The sequence below is a fragment of the Cnephaeus nilssonii genome (assembly GCF_951640355.1).
Source record: "Cnephaeus nilssonii genome assembly, chromosome: 2".
Classification (NCBI taxonomy): Eukaryota; Metazoa; Chordata; class Mammalia; order Chiroptera; family Vespertilionidae; genus Cnephaeus; species Cnephaeus nilssonii.
Genome location: NC_137073.1, coordinates 25,646,283 through 25,672,674, shown reverse-complemented (window position 1 = coordinate 25,672,674; position 26,392 = coordinate 25,646,283). Strand labels below are relative to the sequence as shown.

The following is a 26,392-nucleotide window of genomic DNA, read 5'->3' as shown; positions in this document are numbered from 1 at the left end:
TTAAAAACATAAAAACCATGCTTAGCGTGAGGACCATAAAAGACCAGGCCATGGGCTTTTCCTTCCTCAGCCGGAGGCTCCAGACAGAGATTCCTTGCAAAAGTACCTTCCACTCAAAGGAGTCCATGCACCAACCCCGGGGGCTCAGACAGATTTGAGAAGAGAGCAAATATGGAAACGGCGAAGGCTCAGCTGAGCGACCAGATGCTAATATACCCTGAACATTACACAAACGTATCCCAAGTGCAGTTTGAAGAAGTTGATTCGAAGGGAAATCTTTAAAAGTGGGGTTTTTCATAATTACTTCGTTAGGAAGCAAGCTTTTCACCACCATATGAGCAAACACAGTAGCACACACAAAGCATTTACTGACCACCACACACTAGTTGAAAATTAGTTTCTCTTGATTTTATTCTTTTAAAAAAATAAAAGTACATCTTTTCCCATTACAGGTTAGAATGTTTCTAGGATAATGAACCAGGCACTGAAGTTTAATTCCCTGTTGAATTTCAGTAGCACTTGAAAAGTTCTATTTTCAAAGCAAGGATATTTTTGCTGTTCTTTTGGAAAAATAACTTAGTTACAAAAGGAAGGCTGTTGAACTACACACATGCTCCTGGATTCATGTCTTCTTTTTACGTGTGATGGAGAGCGTGAGACAGCAGTTCCCAGCAGAGATAAGCATGTGCCCCATCCACGTTGAAAATCCTGTGTGCGTTTCTTCTTTCACAAGGAAGCTTCAACAATCCTGGTGGTTTAACCTTATTTGAAGGTTACCCTGATTATTTCATTATGGCCATCAATGAAATTCTACTCTTAAAGGCTGTATTATTTCCAAGGCCACTCCATCTGCATGACTTTGAGGGTCCTGAAGCAGAGGTCACCCCATGCCAGGGGTGGGGCGCAGGACAGATAACGGTCGGGACACATGTAAACAGGAAAGATTTTCCACTGACCTGGTCCACGCAAAATATACTCTGAAACGCAAGCACACCTCTAAAAGCGTCAATGAGCCAGATTAGAAAGTGTGGGAAGCACACTACACAGTTTTAATCAGCACATGCCTAGTCTACTCTCTGCTCTTAGAGGTGATCTCAGTGTGCCGACCCTTGCTGTCCACGCAGTGTTGAGAGATTTTGTTCTGGAAGACAGCTCCAGGTGAACGGGACTGGGGAGCCCGAGGTGGGCTCAGATCCCTTTGTAAGGCGTCTCCCTCCGGACGTTAAAAACACTCTCAGGACTTGGGTCAGCTCACAAAGATGGGGTAGCCTCAGCACTCACACTCAGAGCCCTTTCCAGCAGGTCCAGTTTGTCCCTGTCCATCTGCAACACACCGACACGGAGGCTGGGACTGAGACGGCATTCCACAGGGTCAACCACCAGGGCCACGGGCAATGGCCTCAGTACTTGGCTAGTGTGACTGCTTGCCCATATTTCTCAAACTACCTTAAAAAAAACAAAAACCTAGTGTGAAGAGGGGACGAAAGGTAACAATTCCCGCACAGACACCAGTGGCTTTGCTTCTGCGGATTTCCTAAAGCAACAGCTTGACTACACCCTGGGCTGACGGCAGCGACGGTGAGGACAGATTTGAAGGCGGCTTCCCAAACTCCAGGCGTTTTCCCGACCTTCAGACAGAGCAAACCAAATTAAGCGGACATTACAGCTGTTATGACTGACTAGCATTGGGGCCCACAGTTATAAGAATGAATATCAACACTCAGGAGCAGGGTCACTGCGTCTCAATTTTCTCTCCTGTGAAATGAAGAAAAGGACACTGGCTGTCTAGCGCTCACATTCCCAAGGCCACACCGGAAGCCCAGGTGCAGAAGACCCTCTAAAAACACCCACTGTAAAGGTCTGGAAGTTACGTGCGCTGCCACAGAAAACGATTCTTCATTTCCTGTCACCTGTCTGCCAGGGACCCACCAAATTGTAGCTTGGGGTCCAATAAGATGGTGGCACATCTTAGAAAGTTACTGATGCTGGAAGCTGTCCTGATTTTCTTCAGGCAAGAAAGTAAATGAAGCCATGAGAGGTCAGATTTGTTTTCCAATCCAGTGTCTGGCTTCAGGATTCTAGTCTGGATGGAATTTATTGCCAGTTTCCAGAAGGTTCTAAAATTTGTTTTGTTCTTTAGTTTTTTATTTAAATCCTCTTCTGGAGGAAGCAGAGCAGTATTAGAAGCTCAAGTCTCAGACAAGTGATTTATACAGGACATCCTCACAGCGTGACCAGGAGCTGGGGCTGCAGAATCTGATAATAAACACAAGCCTCTCCTTGGCCATTTGCCCAAACAGAAGACACCACCTAACTCTGTCTCCAGGGATGGGGTAGAGTTCACTGACATAAACCTGCAACTTTTAAAAAATGGCTTTCGGGCCTGACTTGTGCGGCCCAGTGGTTGAACGTCAATCTATGAACCAGGAGGTAATGGTTTAATTCCAGTCAGGGCACATGCCCGGGTTGCAGGCTCGATCCCCAATAGGGGTTGTGCAGGAGGTAGCTGATCGATGATTCTCTCTCATCATTGATGTTTCTATCTCTCTTCCTCTCTGAAATTAATAAATACATATGTGTGTGCGCACGTGTAATATATATATATACATAATAATAAAAGTGTAATATAATAATAAAAGTGTAATATGCTAATTAGATTGGACGTCCTTCCGGACGACCTTCCAGAGGAAGCCGGGGCTGCAAGGGAAGCCCGGGTCCCGGGTACCAGAGGGAAGCCAGAGCGGCAGCCAGAAGGTCTACTCTTGCACAAATTTCGTGCATCCGGCCTCTAATTTTTTTTTTTTTTAATGGCTTTTGGTCAGAGCTAGTTAGAGGTTCCCACCTCAAGTGAGAGCAAAAGGTACTGACCCTTTATCTCCCAGAGGCACGCTGGTGCTGCTTGACCGTCTGTCACCACCATCTCTGTTCTTGCTGGCTCGCCCTGAGGTGGGGCCACCTGTCCGGTTTGGGGACTGCTCGTACACGAAGTTCCGGCAGGATGCGAGTTTGGACTCCAGTGCCTGGAGAGAAATAGGCTTTCATCTCTCAAGTTAAAGACAAGAACTCGTATCTCTCACTGGAGCCTAAAGCAGTGTGTTGTGCACTGGAATTCCCAAGTGGGGCCCAAAGGAATCCAATGCACAGCCAACTTAGACCTGCAAGCCTAAGATATTTGGCTGCTTCCTGGAAATCACTAACTCTACCGATTATCCAACCCTGCCTATGAGAAATATGGAGGTTTGAACAAGGACTTTGCTGTAAACAGACCCCACAAAAACCAAAAGGGCACTGAACCCCCTGCCCCCAAAGCTTCTCTACACTCTAACTGAGCAAAATATTCAGAGAACTGTTCATATAACAGAAAACCAGATGATCCAAAGCCCAAAGTAAAAACGTAAGAAAGGAGTTGCAAGCTCCGATAAGTTGCAGCTCTGACTACATACATTTTGGTTGATGACAGACTGACAGGAGTTAAATTATGTGGCCTTCTGAGCATCATTTTAAAAAATAAAATGAAAAACTACAAAGAATACCTGTTATTTCTTAAGCACAAAAGAAGCCTTCCCTGTAATTAATATAAAACCTATTAAGTTCCCTGCTCTAGCTTTTCAAGATTTTCTCTTTAACTCCCTGAGAAATAAAGAGAAGGCAATTTTCAAATGTTTCTGTTTTTTCAAATTAAGAAAAAAAAAATCATCATACACCATTTGAACTTCCCAAATTTCAAGGAAAAAATGGTACAGGGAAAGAAACATCTAGCCAGGGATCAAAGGGATGACTTAGAGTCAGGGCCCACAGAAGCGTCCATGATTCTAAAGGATGCGACAGACCCAGAGCTACACCTAGAACTCATGAACTCTCTGCAAAAGGCGAAAGGAAGTGGTAAGGTCATCCCTCGCCAACTTCCTGAAGGACAGGCAAGAAGCCACAGCAAACCCAGGGAGGCGCCAGTCAGTCTTACCCCTACTTTCCGCAGCAGGTCTCCCACGATGTTGAGGGCTGATATCCGGGCCGCAGGCGTGAGGGGGGTCCCACCTGTGGAGTCATCTAGACCTGGGTGTGCAAAAGGAAGTACATGTAACACCAACCCACAGTCATAAGTCTGTGCACTGACATCGCTAAATGCAAAATCCCAGGGGCAGGCGGGGGAGGCTACTCTTGCCTTGGATTCTGGATGCTTCCCTGTTTCATTCAATAGTTAGTTAACTGTCTCACACAGTAAGAGCCTATTTAATGACCAACCTGTAACAGCCTTACAAGGACTATATTAAATATTTATCTTTACATGTTATTCTTCTACAACTAAATCAACGCAAGCCCTGAAATCCTAGGAATTCCACATAGCAATTTAACACCAAGAGCCTCTGAGCCAACCACACTTGTAAGGGTTCTACTCTGCAGAGCCGCCCTCCTCAAAGCAGACCAGGCACCAGCAGCACAGAATCACTTGGGCACTTGCTAGAAACGCATCTCAGGCCCCGCCCAGACCTAATGAATCCGCGGTGCATTTAACAAGATGCCCAGCCTGCCAAAGTGTGGAAAACACTGCTCTAGACTGGGAGTCTGAAATCTCACCAGTCTCTTCACCCCCAGGGATGAGCTAAGGGATAAAGCAGTATATAGCAGTGTAAGCCCAGGAGCCAGCCTGCTCTGCCATTCACTAGCTGGGTGGCAAGCCCCTCAACTCAGGCCTCCGTCTCCTCAGCCATCAAACAAGGGCAGCACTTTCATTATTTGCACTTTGGGCCTGTGGTGAGAATTCAGTCAGGTTACATATATGTATGTATGTATATGCATATGTGTGTGTGTATGTGTGTGTGTGTGTGTGTGTGTATGCAAAGCACTTTAAGCCGGGTGACTGGCACATACTAAGCACTCAATAATTTTATATTATTACTATTATTATTTGCTATTAAGTAACCCTTCAGAATCTCACAATTAGTCAGCAGAGAGGCTGAGGTGAAAACTCAAATTCCTCATTTTTACAACATAGCACAGGTCACAGTGGCTCCATTTCTAGTTAGATATATTGCTGAACCCACAAAACACTTTTTATTTGGTTACCAAAATTTTACATCTGGAAGAGTTCATATTCAACAAGAGGATTTCTGGCTTCCGGTGAAGAATGGAAATGTCTACTAATGCTGGGCCTAAATTTCCTGTGGCAGGAGCAGAGCCCCCTCCAAATGAGGCTTCCGTTTTCCAGCTCATTCCAGACTCCACTGCTCTCTATTGCCTCACACGTAAGAGGCTCTTCTCACGTGCCTCAATGCTCTGCCCTGTGAGCATCCCAGTTTGCACCCTGCTGTCTAGCCCAGTCCAATTTCTCTCTCACTCAGGAAAGCTTTGTGAAGCAAAGAAAGTCCTCCCGACTCCACTCTCCTTACCACGTCTGCACGTCCCCGGTGTGGTGAAGCTAGAGCTGGGTGCCCGATGTGCCACAGGAGTGGATGGCACTGAGCCCGTGGCCTGCACGGCTATGTCTGTCCTTTCAGCTGCCACCGAGCTGGGCATGGGAGTCCTCGGTTTCTCCTGCTTTTGCTGCACAGCCAATTCTTGCCGCAAATCTGCACGAGGGAAAGAATTCAGATTAAGCCTTTGCATTGGGTGATGGGAATGGAGATGTGGAATGGGAAGGGGTCAGCAGTAGACACTGATCAAGGAAAACAAGTATCAGGGTGAGAAACTCTAGCTAGTAACCCTGAATGACATGAAACCCACAGGATATTGCCTAGCAGGCTTGTAAAACTACATGATTTTTCTTTTGAGTAAAAACCAAAAGGTGTAAAAAAAATTAACTATGGCATTGATACACTAATGCTTTTATTGTTTCAAAAGATGCCAATGTAGAATTCTAGGTGAAAAATTATGCTTCCCCAGCCCATCCCCAAATGCCCCTCCCTCACACATCAACCATAACATGGAGATCTTTCCAATCCCTTTTCTCTGCCTTTTCAAATATATGATTTATACAGGATGGGACAAAGGTAGGTTTACCGTTATTCATATGGAAAATAATACAATCCTTTCTAATAAAGAGGGAATATGCTAATTGACTGCTCCGCCCTCAAAGATGGCAGCTCCCACAGCCAACAAGGAGGGAATATGCTAATTAACTGTCCTACCCTCAAAGATGGCGGCGTCCACAGCCAATAAGGGGGGGAATATGCTAATTGACTGCCACACCCTCAAAGATGGCGGCGCCCACAGCCACAAGATGGCTGCGCCCAGTCCCCTCAGCCCCCCAAGGCCGGTCCGAGGCGCAGGCAAGCCTCTGATGGCAGCTGCCCAGCTGCCCAGGGCTGGCCGAGGCTCAGGTAACCAGGGCCGGCCGAGGCTTGCACTGCCGGCAGTGGCAGCAGCAGAGGTGTGATGGGGTGTCGCCTTCCCCTGGTTGCTGGGTTGCCTCCCGCCCCTGAGGGCTCCCAGATTGTGAGAGGGGGCAGGCCGGGCTGAGGAACCCCCGCCTCCAGTGCATGAATTTTCATGCACCAGGCCTCTAGTAATTAATAAATAGTAATACAAGAATAAACTATGTTTTGCACACTCAGAACGGTAAACATACTTTTGCCCCACCCGGTATGTATATCTATTAAACATCTAATATGAATGATTTTTAGTTAGCATAAACAGAAACATACATCTACTGTCTATGACTTATCTTCCTCCTTCCTCCCTTCAGTGGCCTGTCCTAACAATTGTCCTATAATTGCATTTATATCTATACCGTTAGTTTAAATATTGGTTAACATTGCACAAAGTAAGTCTATGTAATTTATTTAACCACTTCCTTACATTTAGGAACAACTACTCTTAAAAAAAAAGAAAGAAAGAAAAGCCAAGTTTAATATATTTTTACTGATTTCAGAGAGGAAGGGAGAGGGAGAGAGATATAGAAACATCAATGATGAGAGAGTACCATTGATTGGCTGCCTCCTGCATGCCCACCACAGGGGATCGAGCCCACAACCTGGGCATGTGCCCTTGACTGGTATCAAACCCAGGACCTTCCAGTCCGCAGTCCAATGCTCTATCCACTGAGCCAAACCAGCTAGGACTGAGCTTTTCTTTTTAATCCCCCTTCTACTGGCCACACATTATACACTAAATGTTATAAACAATTAACTGGAACTTGAAGTTCCATACCCTCGGACCAGACAGCCTGTGTGCCGAGCAGGCCGCAGATTTCCGGCAAAGGTGACACCAGCAGTGCTCTCAGGGAGAAAGAGGGGACAGTGCTGGTGAGGGCAGGGGGAACAAAGCCCAGGCCTCCTGACCTCTGGCTTCATCCTTCAGTCTCTGAACAGATTCTAGGAGATTCTCCTTCTCATCAAGCTCGCTCTCCAAGAAGGCATTCCTCTCAATGGCTTGATTCAAGCGCTGCTCAAAGTCTTCCAGAGACATGATCGTGGCCCTGGGGAAGAGAAAAGCAAATTTGTCCAAGAGAGCAATCGGCGACATTCATCTGGTGCCTACACACTGGGAGACAAGAAGGGTTAGACACATGAGGGCATGAGTCCCAGAACTGGCACTTTCTAGATACCCCAGACCTGAGCAAGCCAAGGCCTTCATCTTTGGGGACCTGGCTCTTCACCTGCAGAATGGGAATTGTCTTAGCTCATGAGGTGCACAAAACTGTACTGAGGATTAAATGAGATAACATCCATACAAAACTTAGCAGTGAGCCAAGGCCTCAGTAGGACCAATCGACTGCCAACAGGTCCATCTTCTCTTGAAGACGATCACTGCACAGTACTCAGAATATCCGACTAAAATGCACCCACAATGTAATCACATGCATTTAAACAGATAAAAGAAACTATCTTTAATTTCTCAGGTACCACAAAACATTTAGAAGTTCAAAATGCCCAGCCCCAGCCCAGTTGCTCTAACAACCACTTCTTGTGGACAGTGTAGACACATTCCAGTGGAACGCTGTGTGACAGGCACTGAGAAGTGCTGGGTAAAGAAAGTTACCTTTTCTGAGGCACTTGCACAGTTTCCTTGTATGCAAAGCGGGGACAGTGCCTCCACAGGGGTTTGGGGTGGGGACAAGTAGAGTAATACAGGAAGCGTGCAACAGATGTTTCACACATACCGCAAGTGCTTAATAAATGTCAGCAATTTTTATTACTGACCCCATGTTTGTCTCCAGAAGACCTTTAACATCCCGTTCACTGTATCTCACGGTGATGAGAAGCATCTGTTAGGAGTGGACCCCGGGAGTTAACACCTGTCTCTCCCACATAAGACTAGCTAAGTGTCCTTGGATAACCCCATGTCTCTGGGCCTTCAACAGCAAAGTGGGATTGACTCACTGATTTATTCAACATATCCTACTATGTCCAAATTGAGTCATATTAGTGCCTACCCTCAAAGGTAAAGAAGATAAAGTTACCAAAAGGGCCTGAAGGAAAAACAACAAAGGGACAATATTTAGGAGTATATTGGAATCAGTTAAAATGACCCTAAGGCTGACATGTCAAACAACAAAAAAGATAAAATACACACAAGAATTTATGATAAAGATGGCATTATAATCATTGATGAAATATGGGTAGTTCAGTTCTAGGTTTGAGGTCTATTGGATAACCACCTGGAAAAAACTAATGTTGGATCTATATACCTCATACTGTACCCCCAATATAAGTTCCACCTGGATCAGAAATTTAAACTCAGTATTTGGTCAAAATCTACTATTGGCTTCTGGAATGCCAGAGAATTGAAAACCAACTTCAGAGATATTTCTGGCATTCTTGAACCTGTGTGGGTCAATGATCATGGGATTGTATATAATCAGTGTTGGTAATACTGATTTATTAGCACAGCACTTAGATTTATTATTACTATGTATTTACTTTTAACTAAAGGTAAGCATCCCAGTTGCAACCTGAGTGAAAATAGCTTTATGTGCCTTAGTTATTGAAATTCTGTCAAATGATGTATAAAAGAATATTTATTATTTTAAGAGTAAAATGCTGCAATGCATATGAACAGTGGAAACAGTTAATCTCATGTACAGTTACTGAGAATTTGAAAATAGTTAAATAGAAAAATACAGTTTTAGTAAATATGAGTATTAAGAGACACATCTGTTAGGTAACTGAGAACAAGTCCCTTTTGGGCCAATAAATGCTTTTAACATTTACAAATTACCTCATTACCATCAGAATGGCCATTCCAAAACAAAAACAAAAACAAAAACAAAAACAGAAAATAAAGTGTTGGTGAGGATACCAAAAAATTGGGACTTTTGTTCACTGTTCATTAGAATGTAAGAGCATTCATTATAGAAAATAGTATGGAGGTTCCTTAAAAAATAAAAAATACAATGACTGCATGATCCAGCCATCATACTTCTGGGTATACATCCAAAAGAATTGAAAGCAGGCTCTCAAAAGAAATATTCATGTTCATACCAGCATTATTCATAATAGCCAGGAGGTGAAAGCAAATTAAGACGAATACATAAAGAAAATGTGATAATATATGCAATGGAATATTATGCAGCCTTAAAAAGGGAGGAAATCCTGTCACATGCCACAATATAGATGAACCTCAAGGACATTATGCTAAGGGACCAACACAAAAGGACAAATACTGTATGGTTCCATTCACATGGAATATCTAAGGTGGTCAAAAATCATAGAAACAGAAAGTAGAAAGGTAATTACGAAGAGCTGGAGGGTACAGGGGGAATTAATTTTGGTAGGTTTAGAGTTCCAATGCTGCAAGATGAAAAAGTTCTGGAGATCTGTTGCACAATAACGGTAATACAGTTAACACTACTGGACTCTAACTTTTTAAAAAACAGTTAAGACGGTAAATTTGATTTTATGTTTTTTTTAGCACAAAAAAATAAAAAAATTTAAAAGTCTATGTAATAACAACCCATAGAAGAGTAAAATGAGATTAAATCAATTTTAATCTTTGTAGATCTTTCTGGTATACTAAGTACATCTGAAACTAATCTAACAGTGTATGTAATTAAAAAAGAAAAATAGCCTGGCTGGTGTGCTCAGTGGTTGAGCGTTGACCTGGTCAGGGCACATGCCGGAGTTACAGGCCTGATCCCCAGTATGGGGCATGCAGGAGGCAGCTGATCAATGATTCTCTCTCATCACTGATGTCTCTATCTCTCTCTCCCTCTCCCTCTCCCTTCCTCTCTCTGAAATAAATAAAAAGATTTTTTTAATGAAAAGAAAGAGAAAACAAAAATACTACTAGAAGAAAACAGAGGCTAATTGCTCTATAACCTTGGAATGCAAAAGGCCCTTCTAACTATGACTGACTAATTTGATTATATAGAAATCAAATAATTTTTCACAGTACCATACAATAGATAAACCTGTAAGACAAATGACAAACTCCAAATATTTTCAATTCATATCACAAACAAATATAGAAAGATCTCCTAGAAATTGATGAAAACAACAACAACCAACAACCCAATTTAAAAACAGGCAAAGATAAACAGAGTTCACAGAAAAAGAAATAAAACAAGTCTTAAATATAAGAAAAGGAGCTCAAGGTCACTCACTTCAGAAACCTATCATACTGGCAGAAATCCAAAGTTTGAAAACCTTCTGTTAGTAAAGCTATTTGGAAAATGGGGACTTACATGCTGTTGGTATAACTATACAGAGAATTGGGCAATAACCATCAAAATCACATAAGCAGGGGGTGGGGATCAGGAGCCAGGTGGAGGGGGTCAATGGGGGATATCTGTAATACTTTCAACAATAAAGACAATTTTTAAAAAAAATCACATATGCACATATTTGACCCAGAAATTCACTTCTGGGAACGTATTCTACAGATATGTGCAAGCAATGCTACCACTCATTACAGCAATGCTTATCTATGCAGAAGAATGAAAATGAAGCAGATACCCATCCCAGGGGACTGGATAAGTTATTATGTATTATACATACAATGCCAACCATACAATAGAATATTATGCACCTGGGGGAAAAAAGAAGAAAGAATGCACTGTGTCCAAATACAGAAGATCTCCAGGTCTATGTTATGTGAAAAAGCAAGATGTACAACAATGTGTACAAAATGCTTTTGTGAAAAAAGAGGGGAATAATACAAATTTCTATTTCTATTTGGTTGAATTTGCATAAAAAAACTCTACTTCTTTGTATGTTATTTTAGAATCACATGAATGTGTAATCTCTTTGTGTTAGACTGCATTACTGGTCCCAATTCTTCACCCTCCCCACATCTACACCCTTGCTATGGCCTCATTGTGGGTGGACTGTACCTTCCCACCCCTTGACATGGGTTGGCCATGTGACTTGCTTTGATCAAGGATATATGGGTGGGATAAATGGTATGCCAGTGGCTTGCCAGTCAAAACATACTATAAAGCCACAATAATAAAGTCATTATGGTGTTGGTATAGTAATTCATAAATTATACACTGGACCAAAATAGAGAATGCTGAATTAGATCGCAGGATATATGGGAAGTTAACATTAAACAGAGCTGAGTTCAATTCAGTGGAAAAAAGGTGGCTTCAAGAAATAAGAAAAAGTTCAAATAAACAAACTTTACACCTAAAGGCACTAGAAAAAGAACAATTGAAGCCCAAAGTTAGAAGGAAGGAAATAATGTAGATCAGATCCAAAATAAATGCAAGAGTCACTAAAAAGGCAACAGGAAATCAATGAAACTGACAGCTGGTTCTTTGAAGAGATAAAATTGACAAACCTTTAGCTAGACTAACCAAGAAATAGAGAGAGTTCTCAAATAAAAAAAAAATAAAAAATGTAACAACTGTCCTAGCCGGTTTTCTCAGTGGTTAGAGCATCATCCTGCAGACTGAAGGGTCACAGGTTCGATTCTGGCCAAGGGCACATACCTCAGTTGCAGACTCTGTACCTGGCCTGGTCCGGGTACATGCAGGAAGCAACCATTGATGTGTCTCTCTTACATACATGTTTCTCTCTCTGTGTCTCTCCCACTCTGTTCCATTCTCTGGAAAAAAATCAATGGAAGGCCTGGCTAGGTGGCTTGGTTGTTTAAAGCATCATCCCACACACTCAAAGATTGTGGGTTCAATTCCTGGTCAGGGTACATACCCGAGTTGCTGGTCCGATTCCCAGTCAGGTAGAGACAACCAATCAATGTTTCTCTCTCTCTAAAATCACTGAAACATATCCTTGGGTGAGGATTTCAAAAAATAACAATAATATGCCTTAAAATTATTTAGAGTTCTAGTCAGATAATTTCACTTCTAGGAATTATCTAAGGGAAATATGCAGATGCTCAAAAAGATATATCTACTGCCCTAGCCAGTTTGGCTCAGTGAATAGAGCGTCATCGGCCTGTGGACTGAAGGGTCCCGGATTCGATTCTGGTCAAGGGCACATGCCCAGGTTTCAGGCTTGATCCCCAGTGGGGGGCGTGCAGGAGGCAGTTGATCTATGATACTCTCTCATCATTGATGTTTCTCTCTCTTCTCTCCCTCTCCCTTCCTCTCTGAAATCAATAAAAATATTTTTTAAAATATATGAATGGATAAAGAGAACAAACCGGTGGTTGCCGCATGGGAGGGGTGTTCAGAGAGTTCAGTGAAAAAGAAGGGATTAAGAAATACAAATTACCAGTTATAAAACAGTCACAGGGATATAAAGTACAGCATAAGGAATATAGTCAATATTTTAATAACCATGTAATGGTGTCAGATTTATGGGTACTAGACTTATCAGGGGGATCACTTCATTAGTTAAATGTCTAATCACCACGCTGAACACCCAAAACTAATATAATATTGTATGTCGACTGTAATTAAAAATTTTAAATTTTTAAAAAGTGTGTCCTAAAAAGCTAAAACATCTGAAATAAAATTAACACTTAGAAATGTACTTCTGCCATGAAGACAGAAGAGAAACAGTCCAGAGATGGAAGACGCTGACCATGCCTTGCCATACTAGCAGTCAGCAGATGTGCGTCACTGCAGATTGCCCAGGACCAAACCAGAGAGGGTCGGACCTACATTACCACCATTTGTCCACCATCCAGAACTGAAATATCATTGCTGTTAAGTACACATAAACAACTGTTGGACATAGAAATCGGGACTCAAAAGAACTTTTGGCCCAGAAAGAAACTCACTATAGACTGATTCATTTGCCTCTCAGCATAACTATTATTGCTTGTCTCATTTTCGGTTCCTATAAGTGTATTCCTAGTATCACATGAGCTCACTCATCTAAGGGAAATGATGAACAACATAGACTGAAGAACAAGAACAGCATTGATCAGACTGTCAGACCTCAGAGGGAAGGTAGTGGAGGGTGGGGACAAGGGAGATAGATCAACCAAAGGACTTGTGTGCTTGCATATGAGCCTAACCAGTGATCACGGACAACAGGGGGATGGGGGCATGAGTGTGGGGGGGTTTGGGATGGGAATGGGGTGGGGGTTGATGACAAATATGTGATACCTTAATCAATAAAGTAATTAATAAAAAAAAAGTTCAAAAAAAAAAAAGAAATGTACTTCTGCTTTGCTATATTTATGCTGATGTTTATAGATTTACTTTCTGAATGAACATGTCATTGATGATGCAAAACAAAAGAAAATGTGGAAGGACATTAAGCATTAAAATCTATTTTAAGGCTTGAATCATCTAATCTTTTCACCTTCAGTCATTAAAGTGATTTGATATATGCCAGATAGTAGTTTCCTTTAGTGCTCAATAAACCAAGAATGATCTTGATAATATGATTAAATAGTGTAGGAATGCTTTGTCTTTGCATATAATTCAAAGCATTTTCTTTTTATGTGTTTAATTAGCAGATAACAGAGGGACAATTAGGGTTTGTACAACCATGGCATAACATTTTAGGGCTGGTACCTTGAAGTATAATTATGTTCTTTCACAACATGTCCTGTGGAACTGCTATCAGATGGAATTTTTTAAAAATATATTTTTATTAATTTCAGAGAGAAAGGGAGAGGTAGAGAGAGATAAAAACACCAATGATGAGAGAGAATCATTGATTGGCTGCCTCCTGCACGCCTTGATCCCACAACCCGGGCACGTGCCCTTGAACGGGGACGCTTCAGTCCGAAGCCTGACACTCTATCACTGAGCCAAACCAGGTAGGGCTGGAATTTTTTGTTGGATGAATCCTCATCCAAGCAAATATATATATATGTATTCATGAGCTCACATAATGGGCAAAGAGACCTGGAGCAAAGCCATGCAGGACTAGCCATGAAGAGTAACATGAATGATGTGTACTTGAGCTAAAGATGTATACTTCCTCTAGTTATTGAGAACCTCACTCCTCTGCTTAATTTACATGTTTATAATTAGAAAATCTGTGAGTGGATAAAAACACTGTGATGCACATTTAGACAATGGAATTATTATTAGCGCTGAAGAGAAATTAGCTATGAAAAGGCATGGAAGAACCTTAAATGCATGTTACTAAATGAAAGAAGCCAATACAAAAAGGCTACATCCTCTTTATTTTCAACTCTATCACATTCTGGAAAAGTCAAAACTATGGAGACAGTAAAAAGATCAGTGATTAAGAGGGGTTAGGAGGAGGGAGGGATGAATAAATAGCACAGCGGATTTTTAGGGCAGTGAACCTACTCTGTATAATACCACAATGATGGACAGCCTATCTATACTAATAAAAGAGAAACATGGTAATTGACCGTATCTTCATGATGCCCACCAGCCAATCAGGAGTATGCAAATTAACCCAACAAAGATGGTGGGTTAATTTGCATACACAGGCACCAAGCAGCCAGGGGCAGGGCAGGACGCAGGCCTTCTGTACCACCCCAGCTGCTCGGGGCCTCTGGGCAGCGTGGGAAGGCGGAAAGGTGGCTCCGGACCAGAGCGAAGGCGGTGCCGGCAGCCAGGGGAAGGAAGGCCCATTCTTGCACGAATCTTTGTGCATTGGGCCTCTACTCTAACACACAAGATGGCCGCCCTCATGTGGTCAAAGATGGCGGCCACAAGATGGCCAGCAGAGGAGGGCATTTGGGAGGGACAAGGCCTGAAAGGGAGAGCAGTTGGGGGCGATCAGGCCTGCAGGGGAGGGCAGTTGGGGGGGACCAGGCCTGCAGGGGAGGACAGTTGGAGGGGGGGCCAGGCCTACAGGGGAGGACAGTTGGGGGGAACCAGGCCAGCAGGGGAGAGCAGTTAGGGGTGACCGGGCTGGCAGGGGAGGACAGTTGGGGGGGACCAGGCCTGCAGGAGAGGGCAGTTGAGGGGGACCCAGGCCTGCAGGGGAGGGCAGTTGGGGATGACCAGGCCAGCAGGGGAGGGCAGTTAGGGGTGACCAGGCCAGCAGGGGAGGGCAGTTAGGGGCAATCAGGCCGGCAGGGGAGCAGTTAGGCATTGATCAGGCTGGCAGGCAGAAGCGGTTAGGGGCAATCAGGCAGGTAAGAGGTTGGGAGCCAGCAGTCCTGGATTGTGAGAGGGATGTCCGACTGCCCGTTTAGGCCCGATCCCAGAGATCGGGCCTAAACGGGCAGTCGGACATCCCTCGAGTGGTCCCAGATTGGAGAGGGTGCAGGTTGGGCTGAGGAACACACACCCCTCTCCCCCATGCATGAATTTTGTGCACTGGGTCTCTAGTATGTCATAATACATTTGTCCAAACCCAGAGAATGTACAACACCAAGAGTGAACCCTAAGGTGAAATATGGACTGTGGTTGATAATGATGTGCCAATGTAGTTCACTGATTGTAACTAGTGTACCATTCTGGTGGGAGATATCCATAGTTGGGAAGGTTGTACATGTATGAACAGGGGATATACAGAAACTCTCTGTACTTTTCTCTCAATATTGCCATAAACCTAAGACTGCTTAAAAAAAAAAAGTCCATTTAAAAGAATTTAAATTTAAAAAAAAGAAGGCAAATGAAAGATATTTTCAGATAAACCCAAACTATGTCTTTTTACTGTCTTTAATGTTTTTAAAATACACTTGGCTTTTTAAAGCAAAAATTCCAAGTGTGTTGTGGAATCCTTAGCATCTGTAAATGTAGCAATAGCTAATACAACTGCAGCATAAAGTTTGAGGAAGGTAAATGAAATTATAAGGTGCGAAGTTGTTACAGTTTACCTGAAGTGGTACAATATTAACTAAGTAGATTGAAAAGTTCAGCATGTGTATCTGAGCCCTAAAGAAACCACCAAAACATAATGCAAAGGCTCCATGTGTTCACAGCATGTGGGTTACATGAACATATGCATTTGTCCAAACTGCTGGAACTGTGCACTTAAGATCTGTGCATGTCACTATATGTAATTCTTATCTAAATTTTTTTAAAAAGTGCTTTCTTACAAAAATAACACCTGGCTCAGTGTAATTATTCAATTAATGTTAGTTACTACTGTTAGTGTTGTGTTAACAACAGACTATCAGTTTAAGAAATACTGTTCTTTGAACATACTTCTTTCCTTCTTACTGTCGGGCCTTATTTATTTAGCACAAGCTTGTCCTTCTGCCTGAAACATTCTCGCCTCCCACTCTTCCCCGGGAAGATGCCTATCCGCCCCTCATTCTTCACCTCCCCTCCACGGCACTTCCTCTGGAAGCCTTGCCAGACGTTATCTCATAGAAGGCCAAATTAAGATATCCTGTCACTTGCCCCCATGGCACCCTGGACTTACTACTGGAATTAAGTTGTGCTTATCTGCCTATGACAGTGGTCGGCAAACTGCGGCTCGCGAGCCACATGCGGCTCTTTGGCCCTTTGAGTGTGGCTCTTCCACAAAATACCACGTGCGGGCGCGCACGTACAGTGCGACTGAAACTTCGTGGCCCATGCGCAGAAGTCGGTTTTCGGCTCTCAGAAGAAATTTCAATCGTTGTACTGTTGATATTTGGCTTTGTTGACTAATGAGTTTGCCGACCACTGGGCCCTATGAGACTGTAAGATCGTAAGGACGCTGGCTTGGTTTGACTCACTGCTGAACTCTCTATACTCAACACAGTGCCTGGGCCCCAGGTGCTGGTGGCAAAAAGCAGAGACAAAAGGCTCCAAGACCTGTTTTCTTCCTGACATACCGTTTCGCTCTCTCCAGGTCATCATTTGCTTGCTCCAGCTCTCGGATATATTTCTGCAGCTGATCTTTAATTGCCTTTGTCTGGGCTAGGTCATCCTCTAACGCGGAGATCTGCCGGTAGCCTTCAGAATGCTGCGTCTCAAACTTCTCCTGAATGACAAAATCGACACTGAATGAATAAGACTTCTGATAAGCTCTGTTTATCTCCCCCTTCCCTGTCACCTCCTTAAAATACTGAAGGCTAATTCTGGAATGCATGCGCTCCTCTTGTAGTACATACATGTGTGTGTTTTTTAAATGTTTTTATTGATTTCAGAGAGAGGAAGAGACAGGGATAAAAACATTAATGATGAGAATCACTGACCAGCCAACTCCTGCATGTCCCACACCAGGGATTGAGCCCACAACCTGGGCAAGGCATATGCCCCGACCAGGGATCAAACAGTGACCTCCTGGTTCACAGGTTGACACTCAACCACTGAGCCACACCATCAGGGCAGATACATGTTGTTTTTAGCCACTGAGCATCCATTCCCCCCACTCTCCACAACCATAGAAAGCCACATAAACCTCCCCATGCCTATTCTGTGAGGACAATATGAATCCATGTCGCAGGACATTTCTGGATCATAAAGAGAACATCGGGGATCACAATGACTTTGGTAGCATGTACCACACAATAAGAGCAGGACATCATGTACTCAGTTTGACAAATGTTCTGACTTTGTGATCCAGGACACTTCCCCTGCAGCATGGGGGAGTCAGAAGAAACTTCTGGACCTGTGGGAGAGGAAAGGAAGGAAGGAAGGAAAACAGGGAAGGAAGGGAGGGAGAGAGGGAGGAAAGGAACAAAGAGGGGGAGAAACCTGATATGAAATATGAGAGGAAGCTTAGGGCTTTCCAAGGCAAGGAATAGCCCAGATCTCAATGACCTGTTGTTGCCCAACTATAGAAGCTAACATTTATCATTTACTCTGTGGCAGCCTCTGGCTCAGTAGGCCAATTACATTGCCTCATGTAATGCCATTTCAGAGATGTGGGGACTGAGGCTCAGTTACAGAATTAGCCCAAAGTCAAATGGTAACAAATGATGGAGCCAAGATCCAACCTGGGCCACCTGGGCCTGTGCTCTTAAAACAACTATGCCAAACTGCCCTCACCAACTCAATCCAGGTGGTACAGGTGTTAATCTCTCTCCCCTTCTTTCCTTTTTTCTCTCCCACCCTCCCTCCCTCTTCACCAAACACCCTTACTACCTTTCCTTCATCTACACACAAAAGAAAATACTTCCCACAGGAAATGCCCAAGGTCTACTTAGAAAGTTCAAGAAAAAAAAATCACTAAAAATAGACAAACTCCTTTCTTTTCTTTACACCCAGCCAAGTAAACAAAGCTGTTGCTAGAATGACGTAATGGTGCCTAGGCCGGGAGGCGTGGAGAGCCACTGTGAAGAGGAACGCCCACAGAACAAGCAGATTATTTACAGGGTGAGGACAGGGAGGGCATTTCACATGCTCAGCCTGCTGGGTCCCCTCTGATACTCCATTTCCTGGCCGTGAGCACAGAAAAGTGTCTCCACTGAGGCAAGTGGGGGCAGACCAGACCCCGTGCACAGCAAATTCTCAGGCGTGGCCCTGATGGCCTCACACCCTTCAGGAGGGTGCACCTCTAGATAAAACAAGAGGGTGCAGGATCCTAGATTATTAACCTAAATTCAAATTCAGGTTCTCTGAGGATGCAGTTAACGAGCTTCTCCACCAGCACAGAGATTCAAAGGAAGTCCTTTGAACTCGTGGACATGAAAAACTATTGCTGAAATGTTGCGCTTTCATTTGGGGCTAATTATAATGAGCTGTCAGCTGATGGAGGCATCAATAGATGCTCTGTTTGATCCTTTACAGGCTTTTTTATTCAACTTGTGATGAATAAGCCAGTTGTCAACAAGTCTGATTCAGTTGACTACATTCCTCTTAGGTGACAAATATGGGCTGGTGACACTTTACGCCAAGGTATTTCTATTTCTTCCCCTGCTCTATACTCCGAGTCTCACGGACCTGTCGTGTGCTTGTAATGGTGGTCTGCAGGTACAAGGGCTCAGTTCTGAGGCCGTTAATTACTTAGTAATAACTTGATATTTATTCAGCATCCATGGAGGGCCTCCTTCCCCCTCCAAAATATCAGCCATATCACTGATCTTCCTTCCATAGATTTCCATCCCAAGAATCCCCTTCAATTTAAGGACTATGTTTCCTTGGTGCAGAGGTTAAATACTAATGCCTGCAGGGGCCAGGCTGTTAATAAAACGAGTGAAGTGGAACAGGTGTAGGAATAAAGAAAGTGACACTTATCCCTCAGTGTCGGAGGTGGTGGTGGGGGCAGCAGTGGGGACCAGGGTGAACTGGAGAATGCTTGCTCTAAGCAACCACTACTCAGCTTTTTGCTGGTGCGAAAGAATGCAGGCCTGGTGTAGCCAGATCTGCCAATGCTCAAAGGAAATCGGAATTCCAGATTTTTATAGCCTCATAACTTTGAATGTTGATATTAAAGATATAAATTTTACCATCAAAAGAATAAACTGTAAACAAACACTGAACTCTTGTTATTATTAGCATGCTGAAGTATTTAAAGGGAAGTGTATAGTATAGATGTTTGCAATTCACTCTGAAATGCATCAAAACATAAGACAGACTGACGAATGGATATGTAATGAAAAGTATGGCCAAGGTTACTGGTAGAGCTTGGGTGGTGGATATACAAGTGTTTACTGGAAAACTTTTTCAACCTGCTGTGTGCTTCAAAACCTTCATGATAAAATGTTGAATAAAAACCACTAAAGGCTAACAAACAGCATCTATGGGCCAGACTGACCTGCAATTGGCCACTTTGGGCTCTGAGGTCTACGGCATAAAAGCTTCAACTCTCTGCTCAGCTTCCAAGGTCTTTGGGGTATTCCCTCTGTCCCTCCCCATCTCGCAAATCTCCAATTAATTTTGTTATTGTTGTTAATCCTCACCAAGGATATTTTTTTTCCATTGATTTTTTTAGAGAGAGTGGAAGGGAGAGAGGGAGAGAGATAGGGAAAGGGGAAAGGAGGGGGGAGGCAGGAAGAGAGGAAAGAGGAGAGAAACATGGATATGAGACACATCAATTGGTTGCCTCCCGCATATGCCCCGACCAGTGCCAGGGATCGAACCTGCAACCCAGGCATGTATCCTTGACCAGAAATCGAACTCTTAACCCTTTGGTGCACAGGGCGACATTCTAACCACTGACCACACTAGCCAGGGACCCAATCCATTTTTTGGTCTCACTTTTTCCCATGTACCAATAAAGCCAGGACTCCCAAGGTCCACTTGACACTAACTCTTGTGTCTGTGGCAGGTCCAGATGAACTCTTTATTTTTTTTAAATATATTTTATTGATTTTTTACAGAGAGGAAGAGAGAGGGATAGAGAGCCAGAAACATCGATGAGAGAGAAACATCGATCAGCTGCCTCTTGCACACCCCCTACTGGGGATGTGCCCGCAACCAAGGCACATGCCTTGACCGGAATCGAACCCGGGACCCTTGAGTCCGCAGGCCGACGCTCTATCCACTGAGCCAAACCGGTTTCGGCTATTTTTTTTTTTTTAATATATATTTCTTTATTGATTTCAGAGAGGAAGGGAGAAGGAGAGACAGAAACATCGATGATGAGAGAGAACCATTGATAGGCTGCCTCTTGCATGCCCCCAAATGGGGATCAAGCCCGCAACCCAGGCATGTGCCCCTGGCAGGAATTGAATCTGGGACCCTTCAGTCCGCAGGCCAACGCTCTATCCACTGAGCCAAGTTGGCTAGAGTCAGATGAATTCTTTATCAACCGCGGGCACCAAGTTACTGACTATACACACACACACACACACCCGACTTCAAACACTAGCTCAAGTCCAACCCATGCAGATCTTTCTCTCTCAGGAGGGTTTCATGCTCATACTATGTACGGTAACTAAGCATCTTTTCCTTAAGTGCTTCCTGGTGTTAGGTTTGTCTTCCCCAAGAAGCTTCCAGAGGGCGAGTAGCACGTCTCCCTCCATCACACCTAACACTGCAGGACCTTGGCTCGTTCCCACAGCAGCTCATCAAAATTTACATGGGGAACTTTATTTAGAAAAAATACATAAAAGATAAGCAGACATGCCGGGGCCCCACTCAGACTTACTGAGAACAGGAATCTCAGGGCAGGGATAGGTTCGGGCCTGTCTGATGTTTACCAAGCTGGCCAGGTGATCTGCCTGGCAGTGAGGGCGGAGAACCACAGTCTCCAGGGCACAGTGTTATCCTTAGTGATCATGTGCTAAGCCCTATAGATTGTCCAGAAGGCAGTCTTTACCCTTTAGAGCAGTGTTTCTCCAGATACTTAGCAAGGTCTGGAGATATTTTTGGCCATCACACCTCGTGGAGGGGGTGCTACTGGCATCTAGTGGGTGGAGACCAGATTCTGATAAACATCCTATAATGCAAAACTTAGCCCTCACAACGGAGAATTACCTTGCTTCCAATGTCAACAGTGCCCAGGTCTGGGAACCTGCTCTAGACGGGCACTGTCCAAACAGAACGTTCTGTGATGATGGAAACATTGTACAACCCCTCTGTCCAATCATCAGACCCACTAGAGACATGTGCCTACTGAGCACTTGAAATGCAGCTAGTGTAACTGAGGGATTAAATTTTTATTCATTTTATTTTAATTAATGTAAATGTCAATAGCCACTTGTGCTTAGGGGCTACCATACTGGAAGCACAACCCTGGACCTTATAATACAACTAGAGGCCCGGTGCACGACATTTGTGCACAGGTAGGGTCCCTAGGTCTGGCTGGCAATCAGGACTGATCGGGGCCTTCCTTTGTTCCGCCCCGCCCCCTGGTGGTAAGTGCACATCATAGAGAGCAATCGAACTCCCGGTCTCCTGGTCAAACTCCTGAGGGGACACTTTGCATATTAGCCTTTTATATATATACTAGAGGTCCAGTGCATGAAATTTGTGCACAGGGGTGTGTGTGGGGGGGTGTCCCTCAGCCCAGCCTGCACTCTCTCCAATCTGGGACCCCTCAAGGGATGTTCGACTGCCCTTTTACAGGGATTAGGCCATGGGGGTGTGGCCAGCCTGGGTGAGGGGCTGAGGGCTGTTTTCAGGCTGGCCACACCCCCTTCAGGGTGGGGGTCCCTGCTGGGGTGCCTGGCCAGCCTAGGTGAGGGCCTGATGGCTGTTTGCAGGCTGGCCACACCCCCCGGGGACCCAAACTCCCAGCCCTTCCTTTTTTTTTTCAGCGCCTCCTTGAGTGGAGGCCAGGGCCGGCTGGAAGCAAGTATTTGGGATTTATTTATCTTCTATAATTGAAACTTTGAAGCCTTGAGCGGAGGCCAGGGCCGGCCAGGGAAGGCGGGAAGCAAGTATTTGGGATTTATTTATCTTCTATAATTGAAACTTTGTAGCCTTGAGCGGAGGCCAGGGCTGGCTAGGGAAGGCGGGAAGCTTGGCTTCCTCCATCACTAGGGGCAACCCAAGCCTCCTGCTCGATCCAGCTCCGTGAACGCTGCCATCTTTGTTGGGTTAATTTGCATATATGCTCCTGATTGGCTGGTGGGTGTAGCGGAGTGATGGTTAATTTGCATGTTTCTCTTTTATTAGTGTAGAGAGATGATCAGCAAGTCTAGCAACCCTCAATACTCTAAAACTGTCTACTTTTCACATGCCTTATGAGATTATTATAGACAATCAAAGAATGGCCCTGGGGACATATGTGTGACTTGCTTCTCACAGAGCTACTGGAACATAAAGTGTTCAACCACCACATCCACTCAGCAGTCCTGGAGGTGGGAGTGAGCCCAGGGCCACGGCCCTTGCTCTGCAGGGCTCGCTTTCCCAGTCACACTCGCCACCCTGGAAGCATTTCCTCTCACCCCCTCACCTTGATGGTTTCTAGCTCCATGCGAAGGCGGTTATTTTCTGACAGGAGGTCCCTGTTCCTGGTTTCAATTTGTTGTAGCTGTGTCTCCAATTCAGCTTCATATTCTCGGCTTCCCTCCTGGAATTCTCGGAGCTCCTCTTGTGTGTTCTCTGCCCTGCAGCAGAATTCCCAGACGTCAGATAATAATATACTGAGCACTTACATGTTGCCAAGTCTTATACATGGGTTAGCTCTTTATTCAACCACCTTTTGAGGCAGAAACTATCATTTCCCCCATTTTACAGATGAAAAGATGAGGTTCAGACAAGGTGAGTGATTTGTCTCAAGGTCACATAACAAGCCAGAAACAGAGGTTGGACCTGAATCCAGGCGTGCCTGATGCCAAAGCCATTTCTTAACCAATTCACTCTTCACTCATTCATTCAACATATATTTTTGAGCTCAACATGTAGTAAATATAATTTCAATTGTGAATCCTCTGCAGATTTGTTTATAAGTGGGAATTGGTCATAATACAAATGTCATTTATCACACCCACCCTTATAATATGTCCATAAAGAAGATAAAAATCATGCCTATAGAAGAAAACATACAACTTTAACATAGACAATGAAGACATCAAATTTGTTCAAGATTTTTGCTTACCTTGGTCTAGTCCAGTGGTCGGCAAACTCATTAGTCAACAGAGCCAAATATCAACAGTACAATGATTGGAATTTCTTTTGAGAGCCAAATATTTTTTTTAATAAAATATATTTTATTGATTTTTTACAGAGAGGAAGAGAGAGGGATAGAGAGTTAGAAACATCGATGAGAGAAACATCGATCAGCTGCCTCTTGCACACCCCCTACTGGGGATGTGCCCGCAACCAAGGTACATGCCCTTGACCGGAATCGAACCTGGGACCCTTGAGTCCGCAGGCCGACGCTCTATCCACTGAGCCAAACCGGTTTCGGCAGAGAGCCAAAATTTTTAAACTTAAACTTCTTCAAACGCCACTTCTTCAAAATAGACTCGCCCAGGCCGTGGTATTTTGTGGAAGAGCCACACTCAAGGGGCCAAAGATGGCTCGCAAGCTGCGGTTTGCCGACCACTGGTCTAGTCAATTCAAATGGAGACTGCAGCCAAGAAATCAAGAGAAAGCTGAGACTCAAAAGACTTAGGAAAGAGCACCAAAGCAAAGATGTCAGTAGAGACCAAGGCTAAGTTAATCCACACCTTCGTATCCCCCATTACTATGCACAGATGTGAACATTGCAGTGAAGGAGGCTGATAGTAAAAAAACTGATTCATGAACTATGTTGGAGAAGAACTCTACAAATACTCTGGACCACTAGAAAGACAAACAAGTTGGTCCTAGAGCAAATTAAGCCTGAAACATCACTGGAGGCAAAAATGACAAAACTGAAGCTACTCTGGACACATCATGAGAAACAGGATTCTTTGGAAAAGACAATAATGCTGAGAAAAATAGAAGACAAATAGGAGATGGATTGACTCCATAAAAGCCATGAGCTTGAGTCTACAAGAGCTGAGTAGGGCTGTTGAAGACAAGACCTTGTGGACATCACTCATTTACAGAGTTGCCAGGAGTTGGAACCAACTCAATGGCATGTAACACACACACACACACACACACACACACACACACACACACACACGCACACACACACACGCACACGCACACGCACACACCTCCCAGATATGGGCACTGAAACACTGGTTTCAGGTTTTTAAAATTGCAACAACCCATTTTGCTAGATTCAGGGAGTTCTTTCCCCCCACATGAAGCACTGACCGGATATGGCATCTAGGAATTGATAAAACGCTGCCAGAAAAATAAGATGGGAAGTAGTAGTTTACTTAGGACATCAGGCTTTGGAGTTCAAATTCTATCTCTGCTACTTACTGGCTGTGCGACCTGGCAAGTTATTTGCCTTCATTAAGGATCAGTTTCCTCATTTGTAAAATGGGAAGATCATGTTGTTTTTTTTCATGGGGTAGTTTTGAGATTTAACTGAGATAATGTATGTTAAGCCTTCACAGTGCTTATCAGATAATATGCCCCCCAAAATGCTGCCATCATTATGGGAAGAAAAATCAGGGTGAACTCTGGAGAACCGACCTTTGTTTGTAGGTCATAGCCAGATCTTTCCAATAGTTAGCTGCTTCTTCCTCAGAGCTGAAAGTCTTCCCAGAGTCCTCCATTGTGAAAATGAAAGAAGAAGTCACTCTTCTTGTGGCATGGTGTCTAGGAGAGAAAGTTTTAAAATTATTACCCTGGTTAAACAGCTGATCTTTATAACGGGGGTAGGGGTAGGGATTCCCCAACTTTACAATGGACTAAATGATAAAACATTGCCAAATCACTAAAACTAAACTCAGACAAAATACAGCCCACCTGCAGGTTTCATTCCATGGACAGATAAAACTGTCAGGATTTGCTGATTAACACATTGGGAAGAGGGGAAATAAGAAAAATATGGAGGTGAGGACTCCTCCTGGGGTTTTCACATAGGCAACTGGGTGCCACCCCCACCCCCATCACCACAGATGCAGAATATCAGAAGGAAAATCTTTAGGGCAGGGGATAATGAACCCAGTCTGAGCTATTATTAGTTTGACATGCCCACGACATATCTAGATGCAACACTGAATCTTAAACTCGGAGGTAAATTCTGGACTAATGATACAAACTTAAGAGTTATGAGTTTGTAGCTGATTCTTTCCTTTTTCTTGTGACGGAACCGCTGGAGAATCTAATGAGGGCTATTTATGGAACTCTGAGGAATGCCAATGTTTGAAAAGGGGGGCAAGGAAAGAAACAGTAATTGGAGGAGACAGAGGAGAAACAGAGAGCTGTCCTAGCGTAGACGGTGTCGTGGGGAAGGGGGGTGGTGGGGGGAACAACGACACTCCACAGTATCCATGATGCAACAGAGAAGATGGTAAGATAAGGATTGGAAAATATCCAAGAGACTTAGCAAAATGTTGGTCACTGGTAATGTGAGCAAGAATATTTCAACACAATGGAGGAGGGAGGAGAAATAAACTGGGGTGGAGGAGTACGTGGGAGGTGACGAAGAGGAAGTCCATGGGGTTTTGGAGAACTGGGTGTGAGTAGAAAAGGAGACAAAGTAGACCACAGCTCGAGGGGAGTGGGGGTTGGCGGCTTCGGCTCTGAGGATTTTGAGATATCCAGAGCAGAGGTTAGGAAACGTTCTACTAACAGTGTCAGTTTATAGACTCCCTGCTGATGGAGCCTCTGGATATAATAGCTTATTTTCTGAATTTATTAAAGGCTCTGAGCTTGTCAAAAGGTCACTGGAAACCCAAATTAGATGCCTCCAAGGTCCCTTCCTTCCTTCGAAGGAGCTCACAG

General features: G+C 44.0%; 1 protein-coding gene across 5 annotated transcripts in view; it reads right to left on the bottom strand.

Moving 5' to 3' along the window:
* Positions 1-277: 277 nt before the first annotated feature.
* NDE1 (nudE neurodevelopment protein 1) overlaps positions 278-26,392 on the bottom strand; it is a 33,098-nt gene continuing 6,983 nt past the window's right edge. For 2 of the 5 annotated variants that reach the window (XM_079797406.1, XM_079797410.1), the window contains exons 2-9: positions 25,136-25,261; positions 23,010-23,163; positions 17,056-17,204; positions 7,278-7,414; positions 5,388-5,567; positions 3,962-4,053; positions 2,869-3,020; positions 280-1,628 (exon numbers count right to left, since the gene is read on the bottom strand). In XM_079797406.1, coding sequence (XP_079653532.1) covers positions 1,535-1,628; positions 2,869-3,020; positions 3,962-4,053; positions 5,388-5,567; positions 7,278-7,414; positions 17,056-17,204; positions 23,010-23,163; positions 25,136-25,218 — 1,041 coding nt within the window. In that variant the 5' untranslated portion in view covers positions 25,219-25,261 and the 3' untranslated portion in view covers positions 280-1,534. Of the gene's footprint in view, positions 1,756-2,868; positions 3,021-3,961; positions 4,054-5,387; positions 5,568-7,277; positions 7,415-17,055; positions 17,205-23,009; positions 23,164-25,135; positions 25,262-26,392 lie in introns of all 5 variants that reach the window. The other 3 variants (XM_079797408.1, XM_079797409.1, XM_079797407.1) reach the window with 3 other exon arrangements.